General features: G+C 43.6%; 1 protein-coding gene across 6 annotated transcripts in view; it reads right to left on the reverse strand.

Moving 5' to 3' along the window:
* Positions 1–10,727: 10,727 nt before the first annotated feature.
* FOXM1 (forkhead box M1) overlaps positions 10,728–24,502 on the reverse strand; it is a 124,466-nt gene continuing 110,691 nt past the window's right edge. For 5 of the 6 annotated variants that reach the window (XM_029599965.1, XM_029599964.1, XM_029599963.1 and 2 more), the window contains one exon: positions 10,729–14,425. In XM_029599965.1, the coding sequence (XP_029455825.1) occupies positions 13,436–14,425 (990 nt within the window). In that variant the 3' untranslated portion in view covers positions 10,729–13,435. Of the gene's footprint in view, positions 14,426–24,502 lie in introns of all 6 variants that reach the window. The other variant, XM_029599960.1, reaches the window with a different exon arrangement.

Raw genomic sequence — 24,502 nt, forward strand, 5'->3', positions numbered from 1 at the left:
CTCTCACACACAAAGGATCTCAATCATACACACATACTCTTTCACACAAACAGGTTTTCAATTACAAACTTACACATACAGGTTCCCAATGGTAAACTTACATTCATGCTCTCTCTCTCACAGGCAGGATCTCAATCACAGACATACTCTCTTTCACATATACAGGCTCTCAATCATTCACATACATGCAATCTCTCACTCACACACACAGGATCTCAAACACACATGCTTGCTCGCTAATTCATTCACTCTCTCTCTCCCCCTTCCCCCCCCGGGAACTCGCGGCAGCAGCAGCCACCTCCCAACGCTAACCTCCTTCATTTTCAGCCCTCGCGGAGGCGAAGGCGGAGTCCCATCGGCCGCGGTTGAAGATTTTCATTTTCCTCCGAGCCGCGCTGCAGTCTTCTTCCCGCGCAGGCACCCGATGCTCTCCACTTCCTCTTCCGGGCCGCGGGAAGAAGAGAGCACGCCGGTGCTCTCTTCTTCCCGCGGCCCGGAAGAGGAAGTGGAGAGCATCGGGTGCCTGCGCGGGAAGACCCGCGCAGGCACCCGATGACTCCAGCGCTGGCACCCGGCTGACACCCAATGACTCCCGCGCAGGCACCCGGATGACTCCAGTCGGCGTGCTCTCTACTCCTCCCCCCCGCGGCCCGGAAGAGGAAGTGGTGAGCATCGGGTGCCTGCGCGGAAGAAGAGACCACGCTAGTGTGGTCTCTTCTTCCCGCGCAGGCACCCGATGCTCTCCACTTCCTCTTCCGGGCCGCGGGGGGGGGGGGGAGGAGAAGAGAACACGCCGGTGCCGCTGACTCCAGCTGTCCTGCCGCGTTCCGCCCGGGCTGACAGCATTTTAAGCCCGGGCGACGGAGGACCGGGGAGCAGCTGGGTCAGCGGGGAACCGCGAAGTATGGCGACACGTGTCTGCGAGCCAGATGCAGCCCTCAAAAGAGCCATATCTGGCTCGCGAGCCATGGGTTCCCGACCCCTGAACTATAAGATCTAACATCAGGCAGGAAGGGAGAATGGTAAATGTAGATTTCCTGTCGAGGTGTCCTTTGTACAGGCAGATGCTCATCCTGGCAAGGCTGAGCTGAGGGGGACGGTATGTGAGGGAGTGTCAGAAAACTCCCTCAGACTATCTGAAAGGACTGGGCCCAGCTATCTCGCCCTGTCCTCAAGGTTGAGACCCACGTAGAATCCTGAGTGAAGAAAGGAACCCTTCACTAGAGTATATGACCTCAGGGCCTAGAAGGGTTAGATGGGCCCCTCAGCAGAGAGAGACTCCCCCAGTACAAGAAGACCTGCTACATTTGAGGTTGAGACGGACATTATTAAAACCCAATAGCTTTATGTTGGGAACTTGCCTGAAGCAAAGGTGAGCTGCCCAAGTTGTTTTGTTGTGCATTGAACTTGTGCGTCTTCACTATAAATAAACTGCATTTAACTAACAGCCAGAGTCCACCTCTATTTTACCTCTGGCTGTCCCCTAGCCACTACCGCTCGAGTTGCCACAGACTGATTAGTCAAGCAGAGATAAAATGCTAGGATAAGAACATGCCATACTGGGTCAGACGAAGGGTCCATCAAGCCCAGCATCCTGTCTCCAACAGTGGCCGATCCAAGCCATAAGAACCTGGCAAGTACCCAAAAACTAAGTCTATCCCATGTTACTGCTGCTAGTAATAGTAGTGGCTATAAGTCAACTTGATTAATAGCAGGTAATGGACTTCTCCTCCAAGAACTTATCCAATCCTTTTTTACATCCAGCTATACTAACTGCACTAACCACATCCCCTGGCAACAAATGCCCGAGTTTAATTGTGCGTTGAGTGAAAAAGAACGTTCTCCAATCAGTTTTAAATGTGCCACATGCTAACTTCATGGAGTGCCCCCTAGTCTTTCTATTATCCGAAAGAGTAAATTACTGATTCACATTTACCTGGTCTAGACCTCTCATGATTTTAAACACCTCTATCATATCCCCCCCTCAGCCGTCTCGTCTCCAAGCTGAACAGCCCTAACCGCTTTAATCTTTCGTCATGGGGGAGCTGTTCCACCCCCTTTATCATTTTAGTCGCCCTTCTCTGTACCTTCTCCATTGTAACTATATCTTTTTTGAGATGCGGTGACCAGAACTGTACACAGTATTCAAGGTGCAGTCTCACCATGGAGCAATAGAGAGGCATTATGACATTTTCCGTTTTATTCACCATTCCCTAATAATTCCCAACATTGTTTGCTTTTTTTTGACTGCTGCAGCATACTGAACTGACGATTTCAATGTGTTATCCACTATGACACCTAGATCTTTCTTGGATGGTAGCTCCTAATATAGAACCTAACATTGTGTAACTATAGCATGGGCTATTTTTCCCTATATGCATCACCTTGCACTTATCCACATTAAATTGCATCTGCCATTTCGATGCCCAATTTTCCAGTCTCACAAGGTCTTCCTATAATTTATCACAATCTGCTTGTGATTTAATTACTCTGAATAATTTTGTATCATCTGCAAATTTGATTACCTCAATCATATTCCTTTCCAGATTATTTATAAATATATTGAAAAGCACGGGTCTCAGTACAGATCCCTGAGACACTCCACTGCCCACCACTAAGAAAATTGTCCATTTAATCCTCTTCTTTCCTTTTAGCCAGTTTGTAATCCACGAAAGGACATTGCCACCTATCCCATGACTTTTTACTTTTCCTAGAAGCCTCTCATGAGGAACTTTGTCAAATGCCTTCTGAAAATCCAAGTACACTACATCTACAGGTTCACCTTTATCCACGTTTATTAACTCCTTCAAAAAAGTGAAGCAGATTTGTGAGGCAAGTCTTGCCTTGGGTAAAGCCATGCTGACTTTGTTCCATTAAACCATGTCTTTCTATAGGTTCTGTGATTTTGATATTTAGAACACTTTCCACTATTTTTCCTGGCACTGAAGTCAGGCTAACTGGTCTGTAGTTTCCCCAGATCGCCCCTGGAGCCCTTTTTAAATATTGGGGTTACATTAGCCACCCTCCAGTCTTCAGGTACAATGGATAATTTTAATGATAGGTTGGAAATTTTTACTTATAGATCTGAAGTTTCATTTTTGAGTTCCTTCAGACCCATCCCCATCCAGGTGATTCACTACTCTTCAGTTTGTCAATCAGGCCTACCACATCTTCTAGGTTCACCATGATTTGGTTCAGTCCATCTGAATCATTACCCATGAAACCCATTCCGGAGAAGGTTATCTCCCCAACATCCTCTTCAGTAAACACCAAACAAAAGAAATTGTTTAATAATCTTTCCACGATGGCCTTATCTTCTCTAAGTGCCCCTTTAACCCCTCGCTCATCTAACGGTCCAACTGACTCCCTCACAGGCTCTCTGCTTCGGATATATTTAAAAACGTTTTTACTGTGAGTTTTTGCCTCTACAGCCAACTTCTTTTTAAATTCTCTCTTAGCCTGTCTTACATTTAACTTGCCAACGCTTATGCTTTATCCTATTTTCTTCTATTGGATCCTTCTTCCAATTTTTGAATGAAGATCTTTTGGCTAAAATAGCCTCTTTCACCTCCCCTTTTAACCATGCCGGTAATAGTTTTGCCTTCCTTCCACCTTTCTTAATGTGTGGAATACATATGGATTGTGCTTCTAGGATGGTATTTTGCTGAAATCATGCCACTTCTGTGTTTTACAACTTATATATATATCTTGCTGTATATACTGACTTTGGGAACACCCACGGAGCTTTTTCGAAGTGAGGTCTTCTCCATATAAACTGCAATATTATATTGAAAAGAAATTTGGTAACATTCTACTGCGGAATAGTTTCATTTGTGTTTTATTATGGTTTGTGGAGAAAATAAAAGGGAAAAACTTAAAATATCCACAATACCATAAGGGCATTTAAAATGGGACAAAATTACAAGTCAGCTGTCTTGATTATTAAAACCCACAAGTAATCTGAACTAAACGACCCTCTGGAGACTGAGCCTGAAATCTTCATCAGTTCTGTGAGATGCTCAAACCTCCTGGAGATAGCATCGCTCCCCCCTGTCTTTGAAGAGCAAAAGGATTGAAACCCACTACAGGGTCTGGAACTCAGACCTACTAAATATTGATTTGCTTTATTTCTCTTCAAATCCCAAAACTAATTCCTGAAAAGAGGCTGATGCAAAGAAGGAAGTCTGAGCACTTTGGAATCACCCCATGCCCTAGCCATCTTCTTTAGATCCTTAGCAAACAAGGGCAACTTAGATTACTCTTAGAAATAGAGGAGTCTGCTGACCAATTCTGGAGCCATAGCAAGTGCCTGGCTGCCACAATCGAAGCTATACTCCTCACCACAGTGCACATGCATATCAAGAGAGGCAGCTGCTAGAAAATCGACCATAGGTTCCATCTGAGTTGCCTCTCCAAGAACCAATGCCATACCCTCCATCTTCACCTTAACTCATTGGGACAAGTGCAGACCAGTCCACACAATAAAGCTACATGCTGCTACCTGAAGAGTCATCAGGAAACTTCAAAGGCCTGTTTGAAAACCAACTCTGTTTTCCATCCAGTGCATCTTTAAAAGCTGTGCTACCTTGCACCAAAATAGTTGTGTGCTTGATGACTGAACACACTGTTGCATCTATTTTTACAAATCTCATCTTCTCTTTTTCCTGAGACACTAGTGGGTGCATCTTAGCCAGGGTTCGTTGGCCAAAGTTTGCCTCTGGCGAGTCCCACTTTCCCTCAATCAACTTGTTAACAGACTTGAGTAAGGGAAAGGATTTTGAGAGTTTCCTCAAACTATGCATGATAGGGTCCTCCAAAGCTTCAGACCTCCTCCTCCACTTTTTCCTAAACAATCTTAAGAATTTGCAGTGAAAGATCAAGCAGCCACTTCTTCCTTGTGAAAAAGTCTTACCATAGATGAACCATCCTCCTCATGAAGGGGATATTCCCCTTCCTCTAAATTCCCACTCAAGTTTTTAAACTCCAGCGAAAAGTGTTAGACTTGGGATGCATCATTCCCCAACATGCTCCTCCATCCCCTTTTCCTCTTGAGTTCCATCTGCCCAGGAGAAAGGCCTTGGAGCTGAGCACTACCCTAAACAAAAAATGACCAATGTGAACACCTTAGAAACTCAGCTGAAACTGAAGCCAAGGCAGAGGAGAAATAGATTCTGAAGTAGGAGGAAGAAGGTGTTGCCCCGATGGGTCCGGGTTTGCAGGAAACAATATAGAAGGCCTAGGATCCAGCTCCCTTGTCACTGCTCCAAAATGGCTGATGTTCCCACCACAGCACCAAGCCAATAGAAGAGCCATTGATCCTACTAATGTGATCCCCCAGCTGTGATCCCCTCATGGGCAGTCTCTTGGTGCCTGGTCTCCTAGTCCTTTGGCATTCTCTGCACACAGCACTTTTCTCTCCCCTGCCACCCCAGTCTGCAGGCAGCACAGACCAGGATCCATTTCCCACGCCCAGAGACAGTAGACATATTCTCTCCCTATCCCTCTACTGACCGCACATGGCTGAAAGAAGAGAAAAAAAACCCTTCAAGTACTCAGTCCAGTGCTAACATATGATGTATTATTAACCAGAGATTCTCTGACTCTCTCCTTTCTTTGTTTGATTTTTTTTTTTTTTAAATTGCTTGAAGAACAGGCACACAGGGACGGAACAGCAAGACCAAATCAAAAGGGATGAAAGAATCTCCATCCCACCCCTGTTGCAGGAGAATTCAGAGGAGCAAGGAAGGTGTGTGTGTGGGGGGGAAGAGGGGGAAAGGGAAAGAATACAGATCAAGATTCCATCAGCCCAATTTCAGCACCTGGAAGCCCTCTGGGCTAGGGTTTTGCTCAACCGAGGGGGAGAGTACTGGACTTTCACCTCAAGAGCTGCCCTTCCAGATTTCCAAACTTCATGAAAAGGCTAACCAGGCATCAGCTCAGATCATGGGATGTTCGCCTACCATCTGCTGGAGAAAGAATACTTAAGTCACACACAAAAGAAGAGCTTATTTTTTATAATTGTTTTTTCAACATTTTATTTGTGCAACCGCATATTAAACTATCTAGACAATTAAAATCTATCTAGCTCACACACACCCCCTCATACATTCAACACACATTTCACATAAAACCAAGTAGATACACATTTCAGACATAATTTTTATAACATTTTAGACAATATGAGTAGTTAATTCATAATTAATTCAAATAAGTCATCCATGAAACGAATCCTATATAAATTTATCCAAGTAGCACATGATATTCAAAAATCAACTCCTTATCCAGGAAGCACAAAATATTCAAAAGACAAGTCCAACAAAGATCTTTGTTTCACCCTCTTATCCTGAGGGCTTCCTCAGGGACTGGCTCAAAGCGAAATTATCTTCAATAATAAGGATCTTCAATAATAAGGTAACTTCAACAAGATTAAATTAATCATACTTCTTTCATCATTGTCACTTCTCCAACCACTAAAACGTAGATGTTCTTAATGATCAATTTCAACAAACGACAAGTTGCTTCACCCTAATTCTAAATAAAAGATATGGATTCCTTCACAAAATGGAAATACAAAGATGCCATATAAGATAGCAAACGATTCTCATAGGATCTCCTATACCACTAGCAATCCGTTATCTGCATATAAAGAAACGGACAGATAATAAGTAATTAGGAAATGAAAGCAGAAATTGAAAGCAAAAGAAAAACCCGTCACTCACAGGTTTGTAAATGTCAAAACTCACCGGGTGTCCATAAATACCAACATATTGCATGAACATCGAAACTATGTAAAAGATTTTTTACAGAAATTACGGCTAATTCACCGACTTCACATGTATCTTATTTATTCCAGTGTCCAAATGTTAATTCACCATCTGTAATGCACAAATATACCAAAGACAAATGAGCGAGTTACTAAACACAATAGATATCTTACCAACGCTGTCTTCCAACCGATCAAACATACACCTACCCAGAACTGACGTACTCCCATGGATTCGAAAAAACGTAAATGACGTGTCTCCAAATGTCATGTCTCTTATACCGCGTTCAACAAAGAGGTAATCATGAAATTTAAATATATCTAATTGAATAGCATCTACTCAATGAATAACTATGTGGGAACCATTGAAGACGTAGGCATGAAAATGAATGTAACTGACCAACAATCCAATCCACAGACAACAATCAATGAAGGATCCCCATTCACATAAATGCGCTCCATTCAATGGGACCATTAAGTCCCTTAGGGGCAGAAGTAGACCAATTGAAAATGAATCGTTGTTCCACTTTGCGCAATGCTGCGGATAAATCACCTCCATTCTTAAGATACAACTTCTTTATTATGAAGAACTTAATGTCCTCCCAAGAATGTTTAAATTCAATCCAATGGTCCACAAGAGGCACGTGTTCTTTTAAAGCTTTAACCCGACTGCGATGTTCAATAATGCGAGCTCTAATAGGTCTACTTGTCTGGCCCACATATATTAGTTCGCATGGACATTTTATAATATATATGACACCACTGCTGTTACAGGTAAACAACTCGGGCAAAGAATATACACGATTAGTATTAGGAGGCTGGAATTCCGTGCATTGCAAAACATGCCTGCAAACCGAGCAAGAACCACAGGATATCTGTCCTTGAGCCTGATTGGCTTCTATGTTGGTATCTCTACGTCTCTTTAACTTGTCCCATAAGGACTGACATTTTTTGATAGCGAAAATGGGTTGTTGGCTGAAAACATCCAAAGGAGATAATATGTACCAATGTTTTAATATAATATTTTTTACATGAGATACCTTAGTAGAATGAGGTATTGTACAAATTAATCTAGACGGAATATCTTTTTTATTTTGCAAAAGAAGGTTATCTCTATTGGCATATAATGCCCATTTGTAAGCTTTTTTTAATGCAAGATCTAGTGTAACCCCTAACCAAAAATCTGTTAGCCAACTTCTGAGCTTGGATCTTAAAATCCAAAGTGGAGTTGCATAGACGTCTATAACGAAGAAACTGCCCCACAGGAATATTGTCCTTTAGCAGTCTAGGATGGAAACTATTGTAATGTAATAGGGTATTCCTATCGGTTGTCTTTCTGTAAACAGTTGTGATCAATTTCTTCTGATGGACAAATACCTGGGTGTCTAAGAAATTAACTGTGAGTATCTTTAGATATAGTGAATTTTAAATTTACATCGCTCGTATTCAACGTGTCCAAAAAATGATCCAATTCCATCTCAGGACCCTGCCATATGAAAAATAGATAGTCAATATATCTCTTCCAAGTGACGATATATTGAAACCACCTAGAAGAGTATACCCAGCGTTGTTCAAAATGGGCTACGTATAAGCATGCGACACTTGGCGCCATCAGGGACCCCATAGGAATCCCCTTAGTCTGCAAATAAAGCTGTGTGTCATAACTAAAGATGTTAGATGTTAATGTAATCTCAGCAATGGTTAGGAGGAATTCCACCCTTCGATCTGATAACTCATTCTTCCTAAGTTCAACCTCAATGATCTTTAGTGCCTCCATTTGAGGTATACTGGTATATAAGGAGGTAATGTCAGCTGTTACTAAAATCCAGTTATGTTGTGCATTAGGTAATTTTGACAATTGAGTGATAAAGTCACTGGTGTCCTTTACATAAGATTCAATTTTAGACAAGTTAGGTTGTAGATGATGATCTATCATCTTAGCCAGTGCTTCCAATACGGTACCTATCCCAGCTACAATTGGTCTACCTGGGGGTTTTTGCAAGGATTTATGTACCTTAGGCAATATATAAAAATATGCCGTGGTGGGATATGGAACCATAAGGAATCTATATTCCTTATCTAAAATAATTCTCTCTTTCACTGCTCTGTCCAGAATCTCGGTAATCCTTAAATGTAATACCTGAGTTAAATCTTTATCTAACTTTTTGTAAGACTGATCGTCACTCAACTGTCTCAATACTTCATGATAGTCATTTTCATCCATCAAGACTATTCCTCCACCTTTGTCAGCAGCAACAATTTTGATAGATTTGTCATCACGCAATTCACCTAAAGCAGTCCATTCGTCCTTTGATAAATTGTAAGACAAAAATTCTCTCTGATTTTCAACTTCGTCTAAATCAGACAAAACCAAAGTTTGGAATGCCTGTAACAGCGGGCTAGGAGCAACCGGAGGAAGCCATTTAGAAGGCTTATATAACATGGTCGTCTCCGATTGTACAGTATTGTCTGCAAAAAACTCTTTTAAATGAAGTCGCCGAAAGAACTTTTGTAATTCAATACAGGTTGAAAGAGAATCATATTTGCAAGTAGGCATGAAGGAAAAACCTTTATTTAATACCTTTAATATAGGTTGAGTCAAAACTTTTGAAGACAAGTTAAATACCGCATTACATGAATTCTCTATATTATTATTAGTTAACCCAAAATTGGACACTATCTGCGAAAATTGTAACTTGTCATTACATTCCTGCCTCTCTGAAATTTGGGTGTGCAACTGTTTTTGCCTCCTCTTGAGCGCTGATCTAAAAACATTTTTTGTTGATGCATTATAGCGACAATGATGAAAGAAGAAGTATGATTAATTTGATCTTGTTGAAGTTACCTTATTATTGAAGATTATTTCCCTTTGAGCCAGTCCCTGAGGAAGCCCTCAGGAAAAGAGGGTGAAACAAAGATCTTTGTTGGACTTGTCTTTTGAATATTTTGTGCTTCTTGGATAAGGAGTTGATTTTTGAATATCATGTGCTTCTTGGATAAATTTATATAGGATTCGTTTCATGGATGACTTATTTGAATTGATTATGAACTAACTACTCATATTGTCTAAAATGTTATAAAAATTATGATAAGTCTGAAATGTGTATCTACTTGGTTTTATGTGAAATGTGTGTTGAATGTATGAGGGTGTGTGTGTGAGCTAGATAGATTTTAATTGTCTAGATAGTTGTTTAATACGCGGTTGCACAAATAAAATGTTGAAAAAACAATGATAAAAAATAAGCTCTTCTTTTGTGTGTGACTTACCTATTGTGTTAAAGAAAATTTGGTGATTTCTTCCCTTTGTGTCATTATACTGGAGAAAGAATACTGGCAGGCTGAGGCCAGCACAGGAACCTATAAGGAATGATATCAGCAAGCCCATTAGTCTCTGTCTCCATCTGCTGGCAGGTATAACCTATGAGTCTGGACTAGTCTGGCAAAAGAGGAAATAGTCCTTTTAACTGCGTAAAGCAGTATCTGAAAACTATCCTCCATCTACTCTGCTATAAGTACAGTGTTACACAATGCACATGCTTTTACCCAGATACAGGTGAATTTTCAAAGGAGTTATGCATGAAAATGTAACATCTATCATAGCCATTTTCAAAAGCCATTCATGCACATAAGTGCACTTTACATGAATAAAACCTAAGGACAATTCAATGACATATTGTAGCAATTTTCAAAAGCCCACTTGCATGGGTAAAGTGTACTTACATGTGTAAAATCCAATTTTAAGCATGTAAATGCTTTTGAAAATCGGGCCCATAGAAGAGGCATTCCTAGGAGCATATTTAGAGCAGGGGAAGGAAAGGTGTAGGTGTAGATTGCATTTTCAAATCTAAATGTGCTATTTTCTATGGAAATAAAAACGTAGCCACAGAAAAAAAAATGGTTTTCTAATGTCTACATGCACTTTTTTCCAAAGCAGTTTCCAAAGAAGCAAGGATACCCGCCCTTTCCCTTTGAGAAGTGGCGCAAAGCACACAGGTAAGTACCATCAATGTGGACAGTTTGAAGAGTTTCCCCCCTGTTACCAGGCCAATAAAACATGATCCCTGGTTCAGGACATAGTCTTTCTGGCACTGATTACATTAGGGTATTAACCTACACAATTCATTTTGTATAGCATCTTAAATGAACACCACCTCAAACCTGTCTAAATCATATGGAAGAAGGTAGATTTTACACTACTGAAGACATTGGCAGATAAGGCAGGAGTAGACAGTTTGTTGCTACCAAATGAGCCCGATTGTCAGGATAGCAAAATATTCAAATTAACTGGGCAAACATAAGCCAAAACAATTCATTGTGGCTATCTTGAAAACTAGGCTCATTTGTGACTCTCGAAGACTCAAATTGCCTATCCCTGGCCAATGGTTTGATATTGTCAGATAAAAGGCATCATTTGCACCGTTGCGAGAACTAAGCACCATTTGCACAATAGCCAGCCTCTTACAGTAAAGAGATTATGGAAAAGAAATGTACGTTTGACCCAAGTGAGTTATGCCAGTATCTGTGACAAGACAAAAAAGTTAAACATACAAGATTCCAGAGAATTGGTACATTTACCAATATGCCAATACAATTATGATGCACTATATAAAAATTGAAACACTCAGTAGGAGAACAAAAGTCGAATGTTTTCCATGTCATTATCTCAAATCCAAGAAATTCAGTACAGTTGGCTTAATCCAGGCAGTAATATCCCCAAATCCTTTAAAAGGTATATTCACAAGGGGGTGAGGGAAGCAATTTTTAGATTATGCAGGACACCAGCAAATGCTGAAGACATCCAACAGCTGGGACTCTCCCCTACTGCTCTCTAATTTCCAGGGGTGAAACCCCCTTTACCCTCTGGCCTCTATCTATGGGTGCCATAATCTTAAATCCGATCCTGAGGTTATGCAGCTGCTGGCCTGCAGGATGATATTCAAAATGGAAACTCCCCATAGAGAGTTTGCATTTGAAAATTCAGGCAAGCAGGGGAACAGCAGATACTTTGCCCTGCTTCAAAGCGGGTGCCAAGGTACTTGTGTCAAAGTAAGGAAAAGTATTTCAAAATGAAGTCCTCGTGTGTATTTTCCCTCCCCCCATTTGTAGAATTACAGTGTACACACTTTTACCTGATGGGGAGGGCAATTTTCAGAAAGATTTGTTTACCCATGTAAAAAGTTTTGAAAGTGAGCCCCCCTAAATGAACACAGAGTATTAATATCTTGCTGGCAATGTTGTTTGTTTTAAACCAGATTGCTCTCAAGCTCTCCAGTACCTCAAGAGCTCAGATCTGTATATGGATGTAATGAAATAACTTAGAATGTACAAGACAGATCGATGACCTATAAATGTCTGAGCTCTAGCAGCAAGATAAGAAACCTACACATCCCTATAATCCTTAGAAAAACAGGGGAGACTGGAAAATAAAAGGGGAAATAAAACCACACCTCTGCACCTTGTTCAACTGCAGCATCAGTTTACAGAGTAATAAAGTGACATGTATAATTAAGTTCATTTATAAGAATTTACAGTACTTACAAAAACGTGAAAACCCCACACAGAGCCACAAAAGTTAGCAAGTTAGAAAAGTCAAAATTATTATAGTTTTTTTTGTTTTGTTTTTTTTGAAGGGGGAGCAGCTGCTGGAGAGTCGACGACAACAGATGGGGAACGGAAAAACTGAGATGCATTTTTTTTTAAGGGGAAGTTCCTCTATGAGAATTTCCTGGTCACTCCTGATCTTTCCCCCTCCCCCTGCCACCTCATGGTAGCAGATGAATTTCAGTTTCCTCATGCAGGGTTTCCCACCCTATCCTAGAGGCACACCTAACTGGCCTGGGTTTTCCCACAAAGGATATGCATGGAGGTCTATTTTCATACACAGTTTATGCAGACCTCTCTCATGCATATTCATTGTGGCTACCCATAAAGCCAGACTTGTGAGGCGTATCTCCATGACTGGGTTGGTAACATTGTACTATTATACAAGTAAAAATTGAACCTATACATGGACAGATGTTGAAATCAGTTACATGCTCTGCTTGTTCTAAGCATCCTATTTGCAACACACTTGAGAACTCACGGTTGTCTTCATCTCTCCAGCAATACTACATATATATATATATATATATATAAAACAAAAAACACACCTTTTTTCTTGATCTCAGCCAGAGCAGAGGAAGAAACCAGGGCAGAGATTCAAATCACAATATTAGATAAGATAAAATGAGCAACAGAAGTCTTCAGTGGTGAGAAAGCTCTACAAGAGCTTGCTCAGTTCATTTCTAAATTACTATAATAATAATAATAATAATAAAAAGTGTCTCTGTGTTTTTGTGGATGGGGTGGGGTGGTGTCTAATCTTCCCATTACTAGTTACTCTATGGTGGGTTTGTGAATCAGTGCTGGTGTCAAAGTGACACAGTGCAGTCAATAGGCAGAAGTGAACCTCCTTGCTCTAAGGATTTAGCCATACAGCAATACAAATGATGTCAAAATACAATTATGTGAAGGAGAAAAGAAGCTTTGGTTTCCATTCACAGAGGAGTATGGATGAAAATAGTGTTAAATGGTACCATGCTATCCTGGCTAATTTGTGATGGGATAAGCTCTAGAACAAATTCCCAACACAGACATATCCCAGACAAAGATTATTTCAGCCCTGCCCAATTCCTATCTCAGTTCAGGAATGAGTTGAGACCAGCTAACATTGTCCACCCCAAAGTCGTCGTCATCTTCTAAGCCAGTAAAACTAATATCTAGTAGAATTTTGCTGAGGCTGTCATTCATGGTGTCCAGAACCAATCCTTCTGTCACAGACCGGTTTCCAGAGCTCCCAACATGCAGCTCTTTTGAGCATCGCTTTGTAGAATGGGGTATGGAGGTAGGTGAGCTGGTTAGGGGTCCAGAGATAATTTCTGGTGACTTGGTGTTAAGAAGGTCCCGTGGAGAATCAAACAGTGGTGTGTCCTTAAATGGGGTGCCAGTAAAACCAAGCAACCCTAAGTTGTCCTTAAAAGGCGTGAGCATGGACCCCTGTGGTACATGCACTGGACTGAAATCTAGCAGGCTCTCTTCCCGGGTGGGAGGACCAGTTCTGTAGAGTTCAGAACCTCCAACCTGAGAGGCAGTATTGATGGGTTTGCTGGGGGTGGATGCAGCCAGCAGTTTGCTGAATTTCTCCTTGATGGGCGTTTTAAAGGGACCCCCTTCTTCCTGGATGCACAACAGTGCCGAAGACTCAAATGGCTGACTCTGCTGTAGAAAGGAAAAATCAGATGCCATGCCTGAATCAGAGTCATTACATTCTGGGAACACCAGCACCGGCTCCTCCAGACAAGGTAAGACTAGGCGCTGCTTCCTCCGGGAGCTGCTCGGGTGCTTCTCTATCACTGAGTTGGTGAATTTCCTTGATGGGGACACCACAGTCGTGAACAGGTTCTCTTCCTCTATGGTGGTAAATGTTTCTTCCTGTTTCACAGAGGTGAAGAGATTCTCCTCTTTCATAGCTGTAAATACTTCCTCATGCTTTACTGTAATGAAAGGGTCATCCTCGCTCATGCCAGTAAAGTCTTCTTCCTGCTTTACAGAGATGAAAGGGTCTTCATCCCTGACAAATGCAACTGGTTGAAAAGGTGATGGCTCTTCACCAGTCATAGGTGCCTGTAATCAGAGCAAAAAAAAAAATTGTTAAAAGGACACTGAAACAAGAAAAGAAAGAAAATAAGCTGGACAGTAAGATTAAGAGTTTACTTCTTTCTGCATGCTGCTCTCCACAGGTATGTGCCAGAATTTCTACACACATCTGTGTGGCCAAATCTTCCATATGTATGTCACTAAAACTTAGAAATGCACAAGCCATAATTTGCATGCTCCAAATTAAGAAAGACCACCACAGTAACCAAGCAGTAGATGAGGGCAGATAAGAGACCAAATCAACCCAACCGTCTGTTCAGTTGTTCTGGTCCTCTGCATTTTTTATATTTTGGGTTAATGGTGGTGGTGGTCGGGGGGGGGGGGGGGGGGGGGGGGGTTGGACTGGAATGTCATTTAGCTCAACCTGGATCAATCTATGGGGCTGAGTTTCTCTCACCCTTAAAGGAAAAGAGAGTCAAAAGTACTACAATGGTACTACAAACAAAGGAACGGTACAAATTAATTGATTAATTTTGAAAAAATAATTATACATTAGGAGTGGCCAACCTGTGGCTTGGGAGCCATATGTGACTCTCATGTGTAAAATGTGGCTCATCTAAGACTGGAGCAGGCAGAAACACCTTAGAATAAAGCAGAGAAGTGCCATTATGCACCAGACTCATCTCCCCCTTCTGACCTGAGAGTATTGTTGGTGCTGGTTGCTACAGACAGAAGGGAGGGGCTGAGGAGGGTTTTTTTCTGCCTATTCCTGTTCCTCCACCTCCACCCCTGTCTGCAATCAACAAATAGTGGAGGACAGGAATGGATGAGGTTGGAGCCGACAGGATAGCCAAGAAAAGCCAGTCAGTTCCCTGTTCCAGCTCTTCCCATCCCGTCCAAACCCCCATCCCATCTGCTATGTGGAGTAGAGGGCTCTTCTCTGGTCTGCTGTCCGGAGGGGAAGGCCTGGAGTGTACATAGTCCAAGCCCAGCAGCGAAATGTATTCAGCTGACAGGGGGTGAATGCTGAAAGGGTGAGAATGTAGTTGATGAATACTTGGGGGAGTATTCATGATCTACAAATGAAGTGAATGCTTGAAGGAGTGGTATAAGAGGGGGTAAATACTTCTAAGGATAGTAACATGAATGTTGCAGGAGCTAGGGAGAACAGCACAAGGTGGAGTTTATGCTGTGGAGAAGATGAGAGGTGAATATTGTTTCCTTCCCTATTCCCTGAAGTCAGCAATGAAATTGGACTGATCGACGCATTATTTCTCAATACGATCCATGCTGCCACATACTCTGCAAAAGGTGAGGGAACCAGAGCTTGGGTGGAGGAAATAGAGAGAAAATGAGAGAGATGGCTGGAATAGGATGTTGTATGAGATCCCTGAGGGAGGAGTGGAGGTGGCACGAGAAAGCTAGGCATGAGGATAGAAGGGGTTCAAAAGAAAGGGGAAAGGCATTGGAAGGGTATGAGAAAGTCAGGGGGGAGGGTATGTGTAAAAGAAAGTCAGTAGTGAATGGGAGAAGGGTGAAAAAACAAATAGCATCAGGGTGAAGCAGAGGTGGTGATAAGTGTTATGTTTGCTGGCTCATGGGACGTCCCTGTGAGCTAGTGTACTCACCCTGGGACACACTGATGCTGCTTTCTCTCTTTGCGGTGACAAGAGCGCAGCCGCCGTGCTGTCCCCAGGATTCCCCATAGGCATGCACCTACTGGCCCCGTCACGGGAACTTCTGCTGCTGGCGCTCAGAGATGATGTTGTCATGCAGCTTGGTGTTTAAATCCCAGCCGTGCAATGAACAGACATCTCATCCATGAATTGGCTACATCGTGTGTGGTGTGAGTTGCTGCTTCTTCCTGCATTCCTGATCCTGTGCTTGCCTCATCTCTCCAACCCAGCCTGCCTCATCTTATCCAGCTCTTGCCTCCTTCGGCCCTTCCATGTCAGTCCTTCTCCTTGTCTCCTCCACCTGCTCTCAGACTGACTTCTGGATCTGACATTAGCCTGGACTTTGACTACTCTTGCCTGCAGCCTGCCTCTGACCCTTGCCCAAATACTAATCATTCTTGTCTGCTACCCACACAGACCCTTGGCCTGGAAACTGTCACTTCTAGTTTGCTGTTTGCCTCTGACCCTAGCCTGATACTGGACCTACACCCATGCCTCCTCAGAGACTCTCGCTTAAGACCTGCTGGTCCCCAGAACCCAGGGGCTCAACCTGAGGGGAAAGGGGTTGGTATAGGTGAAGTTCCTAATCTGTCCCTTCCCAGCATAGATCTGCCAGCTATCAGTGAGGACCTACATGGCTTTCCCCGTAGGTTGAGCCAACCTTACTACAGCCCAAGTGTCCATGAATCTTACAATGAGGATGCGTATATGACAGATCCAGAGGTGGTGGAAGAGATGGTGAGGATTGGTGACAATCATAGGTAGTGAAGGTAGAAGGAAGAGTGAAAGAGAGCTAGAGAGGGTGAAGGGGAAGGTGGTAACAGAGGCAGAAGGGGTGATGGGACAAGGGAAAATGGAAGCTAGAGGTGTGATTGGGTGGAGGAATGAGAGCCAGGGACAGTGATTGGAGAGGGAAGGATTTGAGAGAGACACGTGCAAGAGAGGGTGAATGCTTCTATGGATAGTAAACTTGGAGGAGATGTGGTGGGTGAGAGAACCAGATGGGATAATGGTTGAGGATGTATGAGAGAGAGCACAGGAGGAGAGGGATCAGAGGTCAAGAAAGAGTAAGAGTTGATGGGGACAGGTGAGTTAATGGTGGCAGACAAAAGAGAGGAGAGGTCGACAGAGTAGCACACGGGTTGGGGAGGTGTTAATGCTGAAGCCGCTGAGCTCCTGTTATTGTTCTTGTGGGGTTGAGGAATATTATGCTGGGGTGATTAAGAGAATGATGGGGATAAGAGAAAAAAACCACACACACTAAGCAGAGCAAAGGGGGAAAGAAAAAATTCTGGTCAGAGACAGGTGGGGACATGGTGGGAGTAATGAGAGAGCTTGGGGGGAATCAGATGGGACAGAGATGAGTGGGGTAATTGAGAGAGACTGGTGGGAACAGGATGAGAGTATTGAAAGGACAGGGGACAGGGTGGAAGGATTGAGAGAGATTTGTGGCGGGGTTAAGAGAGAGGCTAATGGGAACATAATGAGATTGAGAGAGACTGGTGGGAACAGGGTTGGGGAGAGAGAGAGACAGTGAGAGAGAAACTGCTGGGATCAGGATGTAATTGAAGGAGAGAGACCTTGGGGACAGGTGGATTCAGAAAGGGAAAGATACTGTTGGAAAGGGTGCTTCACTCCTCCTCCTCACAAGCCATCTTTTAGAGATGTGATCACTGGTACTGTGCATCCTGATTTCTTGGTGCCTGAAAGGTTGGCCACTCCTGATATATGTATATCCTACAAAAAGCTACTTAAAAATATTTATCTATTAAAAAAGCCTTTATTCATAAAATACAAACATGAATACATCTTAACAAAAACCCGACATGATCAGGTTTTGGAGTAATGCCTGCCTCAGGGATATATCTAATAAAATTGCAATGATGCTGGTACACTATGAGTGTGCCTATAAAAACAAGTAAAACAAGTAAAACAAAGCATTAAAAAAAAACCTCATAATACACTTTGGGCCCAATATTTAAAGCTATTCCTGTATGCAACTTAGTTGAATAAAACATATCTGGCAAAATTACAATTGATATTTGGTGACACAGCTATGCCGCTGAATATCCACACAAAGCAGAGTTGCTTACCTGTAACAGGTGTTCTCCTCACACATGGGTGGCATCGAATGGAGCCCGGCACAGAAAACTTATGTCAAAGTTTCAAGAACTTTGACTTGGCCTCTGAGCATGCTCAGCATGCATCCACGCAGGGTCCCCTTCAATTTTATAACATAGAATTCCATCTAGTGGAAACCCAATTGTGCGGGGTGGCAGGCAGTTTTTGTAAGTATAACATCCTGCTGTCCTCGAACACCTGTTACAGATAGAGCAACTCTGCTTTCTCAGGAGGACAAAGTAAGATGGTAGTCCTCGCATGTGCGAATCTCTAGCTACAGGCTGCCCCCCCAACAAAAAATGACCAATAAAATACCCAAAAAGGTGCCCACAGGCACAACAACAATGGTGTGGTTGGTAACAAGAGGGGGAAGACAGCCTGAACCCAAACAACGGGCACTAGGTGGGAACAGAGTTGGGATCTACACCTCAAACAAGTTCCGAAGGACAGATTGGCCAAACCTATTGCATCAGCCATCCCTATCCAAGCAATAGTGAGATGTGAATGTGTGAAGAGAACGCCACATTGCAGCCTTGCAGATCTCCTTCATGGGGACTGCTCCGAATTACTTATAATTTGTTGTAAAGGACAAGAGCTGCTATACAAGTTAATATACAGAATGGCTCATACTCCTGTTTTTTATGACAAATTTAGTGAGTCTGGGAAGAGTGTTGGAGGGGATGTGGACAGGAGGGAACGTACCTGCATATATGGTGAGAATGTCAGAAGGTGCAGGCTTTCTGGGCAGAAGTAGCAGATTGTATTTAGATCCGAACGACAGTCCGGGTTCGGGGTAGGCAGCGAGACAGCAGATCCGAATGACAGTCCAGGAACAGAGGAAGAGACAGCAACCAAGAATGCACCAAGCCTGTAGCCGAGGCACTTCCTGTGCTGAGAATCTGGATTTAAATGCCTATTTTTTCCGCGCTCCGTGCCAGTGGATCAGAGACGTTAACGTGAGGGGGCGGAGCTTCCAGGTTATCTTGGACCGTGTGTAGCAGCGCGCTGCTGTGCTGATGACGGAGGAGAGCCACGCAAAGTCTGGGGGTGTCCACCGGACCTGAGGTGCGTCATAACAGTACCCCCTCCGCAAGGTCCTCTCCTCGGCTGCTTAGGCTTGGAGGGAAATCGTCAGTGGAAGTCACGTAGTAATTGAGGTGCCTGAATATTCTTGAGTGACTCCCATGAATTTTCTTCTGGGCCATAATTTTTCCACGAGATTAAATATTGAAAAGATCGACCCCTTCTCTTGCAGTCCAAGATCTCCTCTACCTCTTATTGTGAGTCCTTCTCCACCACCTCGGTTGAAGTTTGTATGGGTTTGCTTGAAGGCCAGGATTAAGACTGCTGGTTTCAGGAGAGAAACATGGAAGACAATATGAATTCGGAGTGAGAATGGTAGTCGTAGTTTGAACATGACCTCACCAATCTGTCTCTCGACTGGGAAGGGTCCCACAAAACGAGGAGTGAATTTCAAGGAAGGCATATGTAGTCAGATTCCTAGTGTTCAGCCAGACTACATCTCCTTGTCGAAATCGCGGGGCAGGTCTTCATCTTTTATTTGCCTGCTTCTTGGCTTTAGAAGCGGCCTGTTGTAAAAGGATACAAATGTCTTTCCACAAGTTCTTCAAATTTTGGGAGGCTACTTCTACTGCTGGACAAGATGAGGATGTGGCAATAGGTAGAGGTTTTTGGGAATGACAACCGAAAACCACATAAAAGGGTGATGTCCCAGTAGCTTGTGTAGCTTGTGTACAATGGTTATGGCACATCTCTGCCCAAGGAAATAGTGAAGCCCAATTATCTTGGTGTTGATTTGTGTAACAGTGTAGAAATGTCTTAAGTGACTGATTGGTTCGTTCTGCCAATCCATTGGTCTGTGGGTGATACGCTGATGAAAAGTCCAGTTGAATTCTGTATTTTTTTTTTTTTTTTACAAAGGTTTCTCTAGTATTTCGCAGTGAACTGAACTCTTCTGTCTGAAAGGATGTGTTGAGGTAGTCCATGGATTCGAAAGATATGTTGAATGAAGAGATGAGCTAATTCTGGTGCTCAAGGTAAGCCAGGAAGGGGAACAAAGTGGGCCATTTTGGAAAAACGGTCTATCACAACCCAGATGGTGTTTTTTCCTTCAGATAGAGGTAAGTCAGTTTTGAAGTCTGTCGTTATGTGGGACCAGGGTTTATCAGGCACTAAGGGTTATATAGCAGGTCCCATGGTCGGGTTTGAGAGGGTTTGTGTATGGCGCAAGTGGAGCATGATTCCACAAATATTTTAGTGTCCTCTTTCCATTGTGGCCACCAATTATGGCGAGAGAGGAGTTCTCTGGTGCTGTGGAGCCCCGGATGACCCCACATGGGATTCGTGAGCCTATCGTAAAACCTTCTCTCAGTCACTTAGGAACTACAGTCTCTTTCTCATGGGAACCGTAAATGTAGCGGCGATCATAATTCGAGCAGGGTCAATAATATATCGCGGAAGTTCCAGAATGTCATCTGGAAGAAAACTTCTTGACAAAGCATTGGCTTGTTGATTCTTCTTGGCAGGTCGAAAAAGTAATTTGAAATTAAAGTGAGTGAAGAATAAGTGATGGCATGTTTTGCCTCCTCTAATAAATGTCGCCATTCTTCCAAAGCTAACTTAATGGCTAGGAGTTCTCGATCTCCAATAGTGTAATTTTTTTTTCTGTAGAGGAAATTTCCTGAAGAAATAGGCACAGGTGACCAAACTCCCTTCCTCCGAAGGTTGTAGGAGGATCACTCCTACCCCTAGGGCTGAGGCACATACTTCAAGAACGAAGGGTTTGGATGGATCTGGTCATAAGCAAGGGTCCTTGACAAATTCCTCTTTTAGTAACTGAAAGGCTCTGGTGGCGTCTGGGGACCAGTTACAAACATCTGTTCCCTTTTTGGTCATGGCTGTGAGAGGCGCAACGAGTGTTGAATAGGCCGGAATGAACTGTCAGTAATAGTTTGAAAATCCTAGAAAGCGTTGCAGTCCAACTGGTCTAGGCCAAATCTATGATTGCCTTAAGTTTATCTGGGTCCATATATAACCCGGTTTGAGAAATAATGTACCCCAGAAAAGGTAATTCTCTCTTATGGAACAGGCATTTCTCTATCTTGGCATAAAGTTTATTTTCGTGAAGACCTGGAGGACTTGTATGTGGATTACGTGTTGATCCATAGATCTAGAAAAGATAAGGATATCGTCCAAGTAAATCAAGACATGTGAATACAGGAGATCCCGGAAGATGTTAATCATGGCTTGGAACACTGCATAAACCGAAAGGCATAACCAAATATTCATGTCGTCTGTCATGAGTGTTGAATGCTGTTTTCCACTCATCCCCCTCCCAAATGTGTACCAGGTTATAAGCCCCTCGTAGATCTAGTTCAGTGAAGGTCTGTGCTCCCTTGAGTCAGTCGAATAGATCTGAGATGAGGGGAATGGGGTATCGGTTTTTCTGAGTTATGGCACTCAGGCCTTGGTAATCAATACAGGGTCGAAGCAATCCATCTTTCTTCTTGACAAAGAAGAACCCGGCTCCTGCCGGAGAGGATGAAGGCCTGATAAATCCCCGTGCTAGGTATTCTTGGATATACAGATTCATGGCCTCTGTCTCTGGTTCGGAGAGTGTGTATACTCTCCCTCGTGGAGGTACCTTTCCCGGGAGAAGCTCAATTCCACAATCATAATCCCGGTGAGGAGGAAGTGTTTCTGCTTGTTGTTTGCTGAAGACGTCTGAAAAATCGGCATATTGGCATGGTAGAACTGGAAGAGTGGATTCTCCGAGGGTGGGTTTTGTTTTTTGTTTTTTTTTTTTTTTAAGTAAAGCAGGTTTAACAGAACTCAGGCAGCTATGGTGACACTCAGGACCCCAAGCTGCTAATTGCAGAGAGTCCCAGTCTATTTTAGGTTGGTGTAGTCATAACCAGGGCAAACCTAGAATGATCTGGTTAACTGCCGTAGGCAGGACATAGAGACGAATGGATTCATGATGCAGAACTCCCGTGGTCATGGTAATAGGCCTTGTGATCATCGAAATTCGGTCAGTCAAAGGTTGTCCAGATACTGAAGAGATAGTGAGCAGTACTTTGAGGGTTTCCGTGGGGATGTGATACAGACGAACCAAGCGTTCCTCAATGAAGCTCCCTGCTGCTCCTGTATCAAAAAAGGCCTGCAAATGAAGGGAATCGTCAGTCAGAGAAAGAGATACCTGAATCAATATTTGCAGAGAGGATGTAGTGTGACCCAGGGAAGTTTTTCCCACCAGTCCTAGGTCCGGGAGTTTCCCCAACTTCACGGGACAAGTTTTAGCAAAATGTCCGGTTCCTGTGCAATATAGACAAAGATTCTGCTAACTACATCTCTGATGCTCTTCTGGAGAGATTCAGAACCGATCAATCTGCATGGGTTCTTCATGCGCAGTCGGCAGTTCTTGGGGTTTTGGAGAGAAGAAGGGACACTGAAAGGACGGTGCTAGACATATTGGACGATGGACAGAAGCCCTTTCATGGGATTGTTCCTGGAATCAAAGGTCTAGACGGACCGCTAACCGAATAAGATCCTCCAAGGAGTCTGTTGGTCTCGGCCAGCTAGTTAGTCTTTTATGGGTTCTGAGAGACCCTGGCAAAAAATGGCTATCAAACTCTCCTCCCCCCAGGCAAATTCTGTGGCGAGGGTCCAAAACTGTCCTGCATACTCACCCACTGTCCTTGCCGTATTTGAAGAAGCTCAGCCGGGGTCATCAAAAACCAAACTAAAGTCTTTGAAAAATTGTTCCAGATTACTCAATAGGGGGTCATCAGATTCCCATAAGGGGGAGGCCCATGCTAATGCTGTTCCTTCCAGTAGCGAGAGAATAAATGTTACTTTTGTTTTATCTGAAGGAAACAAGATGTGCATTTTACATTGATTTAAAAATCCCCGACACAATTTTGGGTCTCTGTTAAAACGGGAAGGCGGCAGACGTAGTACGGAGGCTTGTGGTGGAGGAGTTGGAGGTGTCGACGGAGCAGCAGTAGCCAAGGCGTCCATCCGCACTGCTAATCTCTCCAAAACCCCCATGACCTGATCCAATACTCCTTGCTGCTGTTGCACTCACATTACAAGACCAGGGATAGCCTGAAGTGCAGTTAGATCTACCGGGTCCATGGCCTCGGCTAACTGTTAGTCCTCCGACAATGGTTTGGACCCTAGTGGTAGAGTAACCGCCTACCTTGAGTAGAGTGACAATGAGGAATGCACCCAGACGGTTGTCCAAATCCGAGGGCAGCAACGAGACAATACTCCAAGGCAGTCCAGAATCGGGGCAGGCAGCGAGACAGCAGGTCCAAAAGACAGTCCGGGTTCAGGCAGGCAACAAGACAACAAATCCAAGAGACAGCAACCAAGAATGCACCAGCACAAGCATGACTGTAGCCGAGGCACTTGCTGTGCTGAGAGTCTGGGTTTAAATGCCTATTTTTCCCGTGCTCCGTGCTGGCGTGTCAGAGACGTCAACATGAGGGGTGTGGAGCTTCCAATTTATCTTGGAACGCGCATAGCAGCGAGCGTCTGGGCCAACGGAGGAGAGCTGCGCGATGTCGTGGGGGGGGGGGGGTCCCCCGGACCTGAGGTGCGTCATAACAGTAAGTTGCTCAATGTTGTGATATGGTGAACCTAATATGAGATGTGTGTGATTTAAAATAAAAAGTAAAAAAAAAACCAAAACAAAAAACCCCCAAAAAATACTTGAGTGGACTGTCCATGGGCTTCTCTCCACTCAAGATAGAAAACTAAGGCTCTCTTGCAGCCCAAGCAGCACTAAGATCTGCAATAGAGTGGACACGCCGGAAGGAGTGGAGAGAATGAGACGGGATCTAAGGAAGCTGGAAGAGTGGTCAAAGATATGGCAGCTGAGATTCAATGCCAAGAAGTGCAGAGGCATGCATATGGGGTATGGAAATCCGAATGAACTGTATTCGATGGGGGGAGAAGGGCTGATGTGCACGGGGCAAGAGAGAGACCTTGGGGTGATAGTGTCAGGAGGGAAGGGTTAGGCCTGCCATCATAGTTGGCGATTCAATTATTAGAAATGTAGATAGCAGGGTGGCTGGTGGACGTGAGGACCGCCTGGTAACTTGCCTGCCTGGTGCGAAGGTGGCAGACCTCACGCGCCACCTAGATAGGATTATAGACAGTGCTGGGGAGGAGCCGGCTGTCGTGGTACATGTGGGCACCAACGACATAGGAAAGTGTGGGAGAGAGGTTCTGGAAGCCAAATTTAGGATATTAGGTAGGAAGCTAAAATCCAGAACCTCCA

This window comes from Rhinatrema bivittatum, chromosome 4, assembly GCF_901001135.1.
Source record: "Rhinatrema bivittatum chromosome 4, aRhiBiv1.1, whole genome shotgun sequence".
Classification (NCBI taxonomy): Eukaryota; Metazoa; Chordata; class Amphibia; order Gymnophiona; family Rhinatrematidae; genus Rhinatrema; species Rhinatrema bivittatum.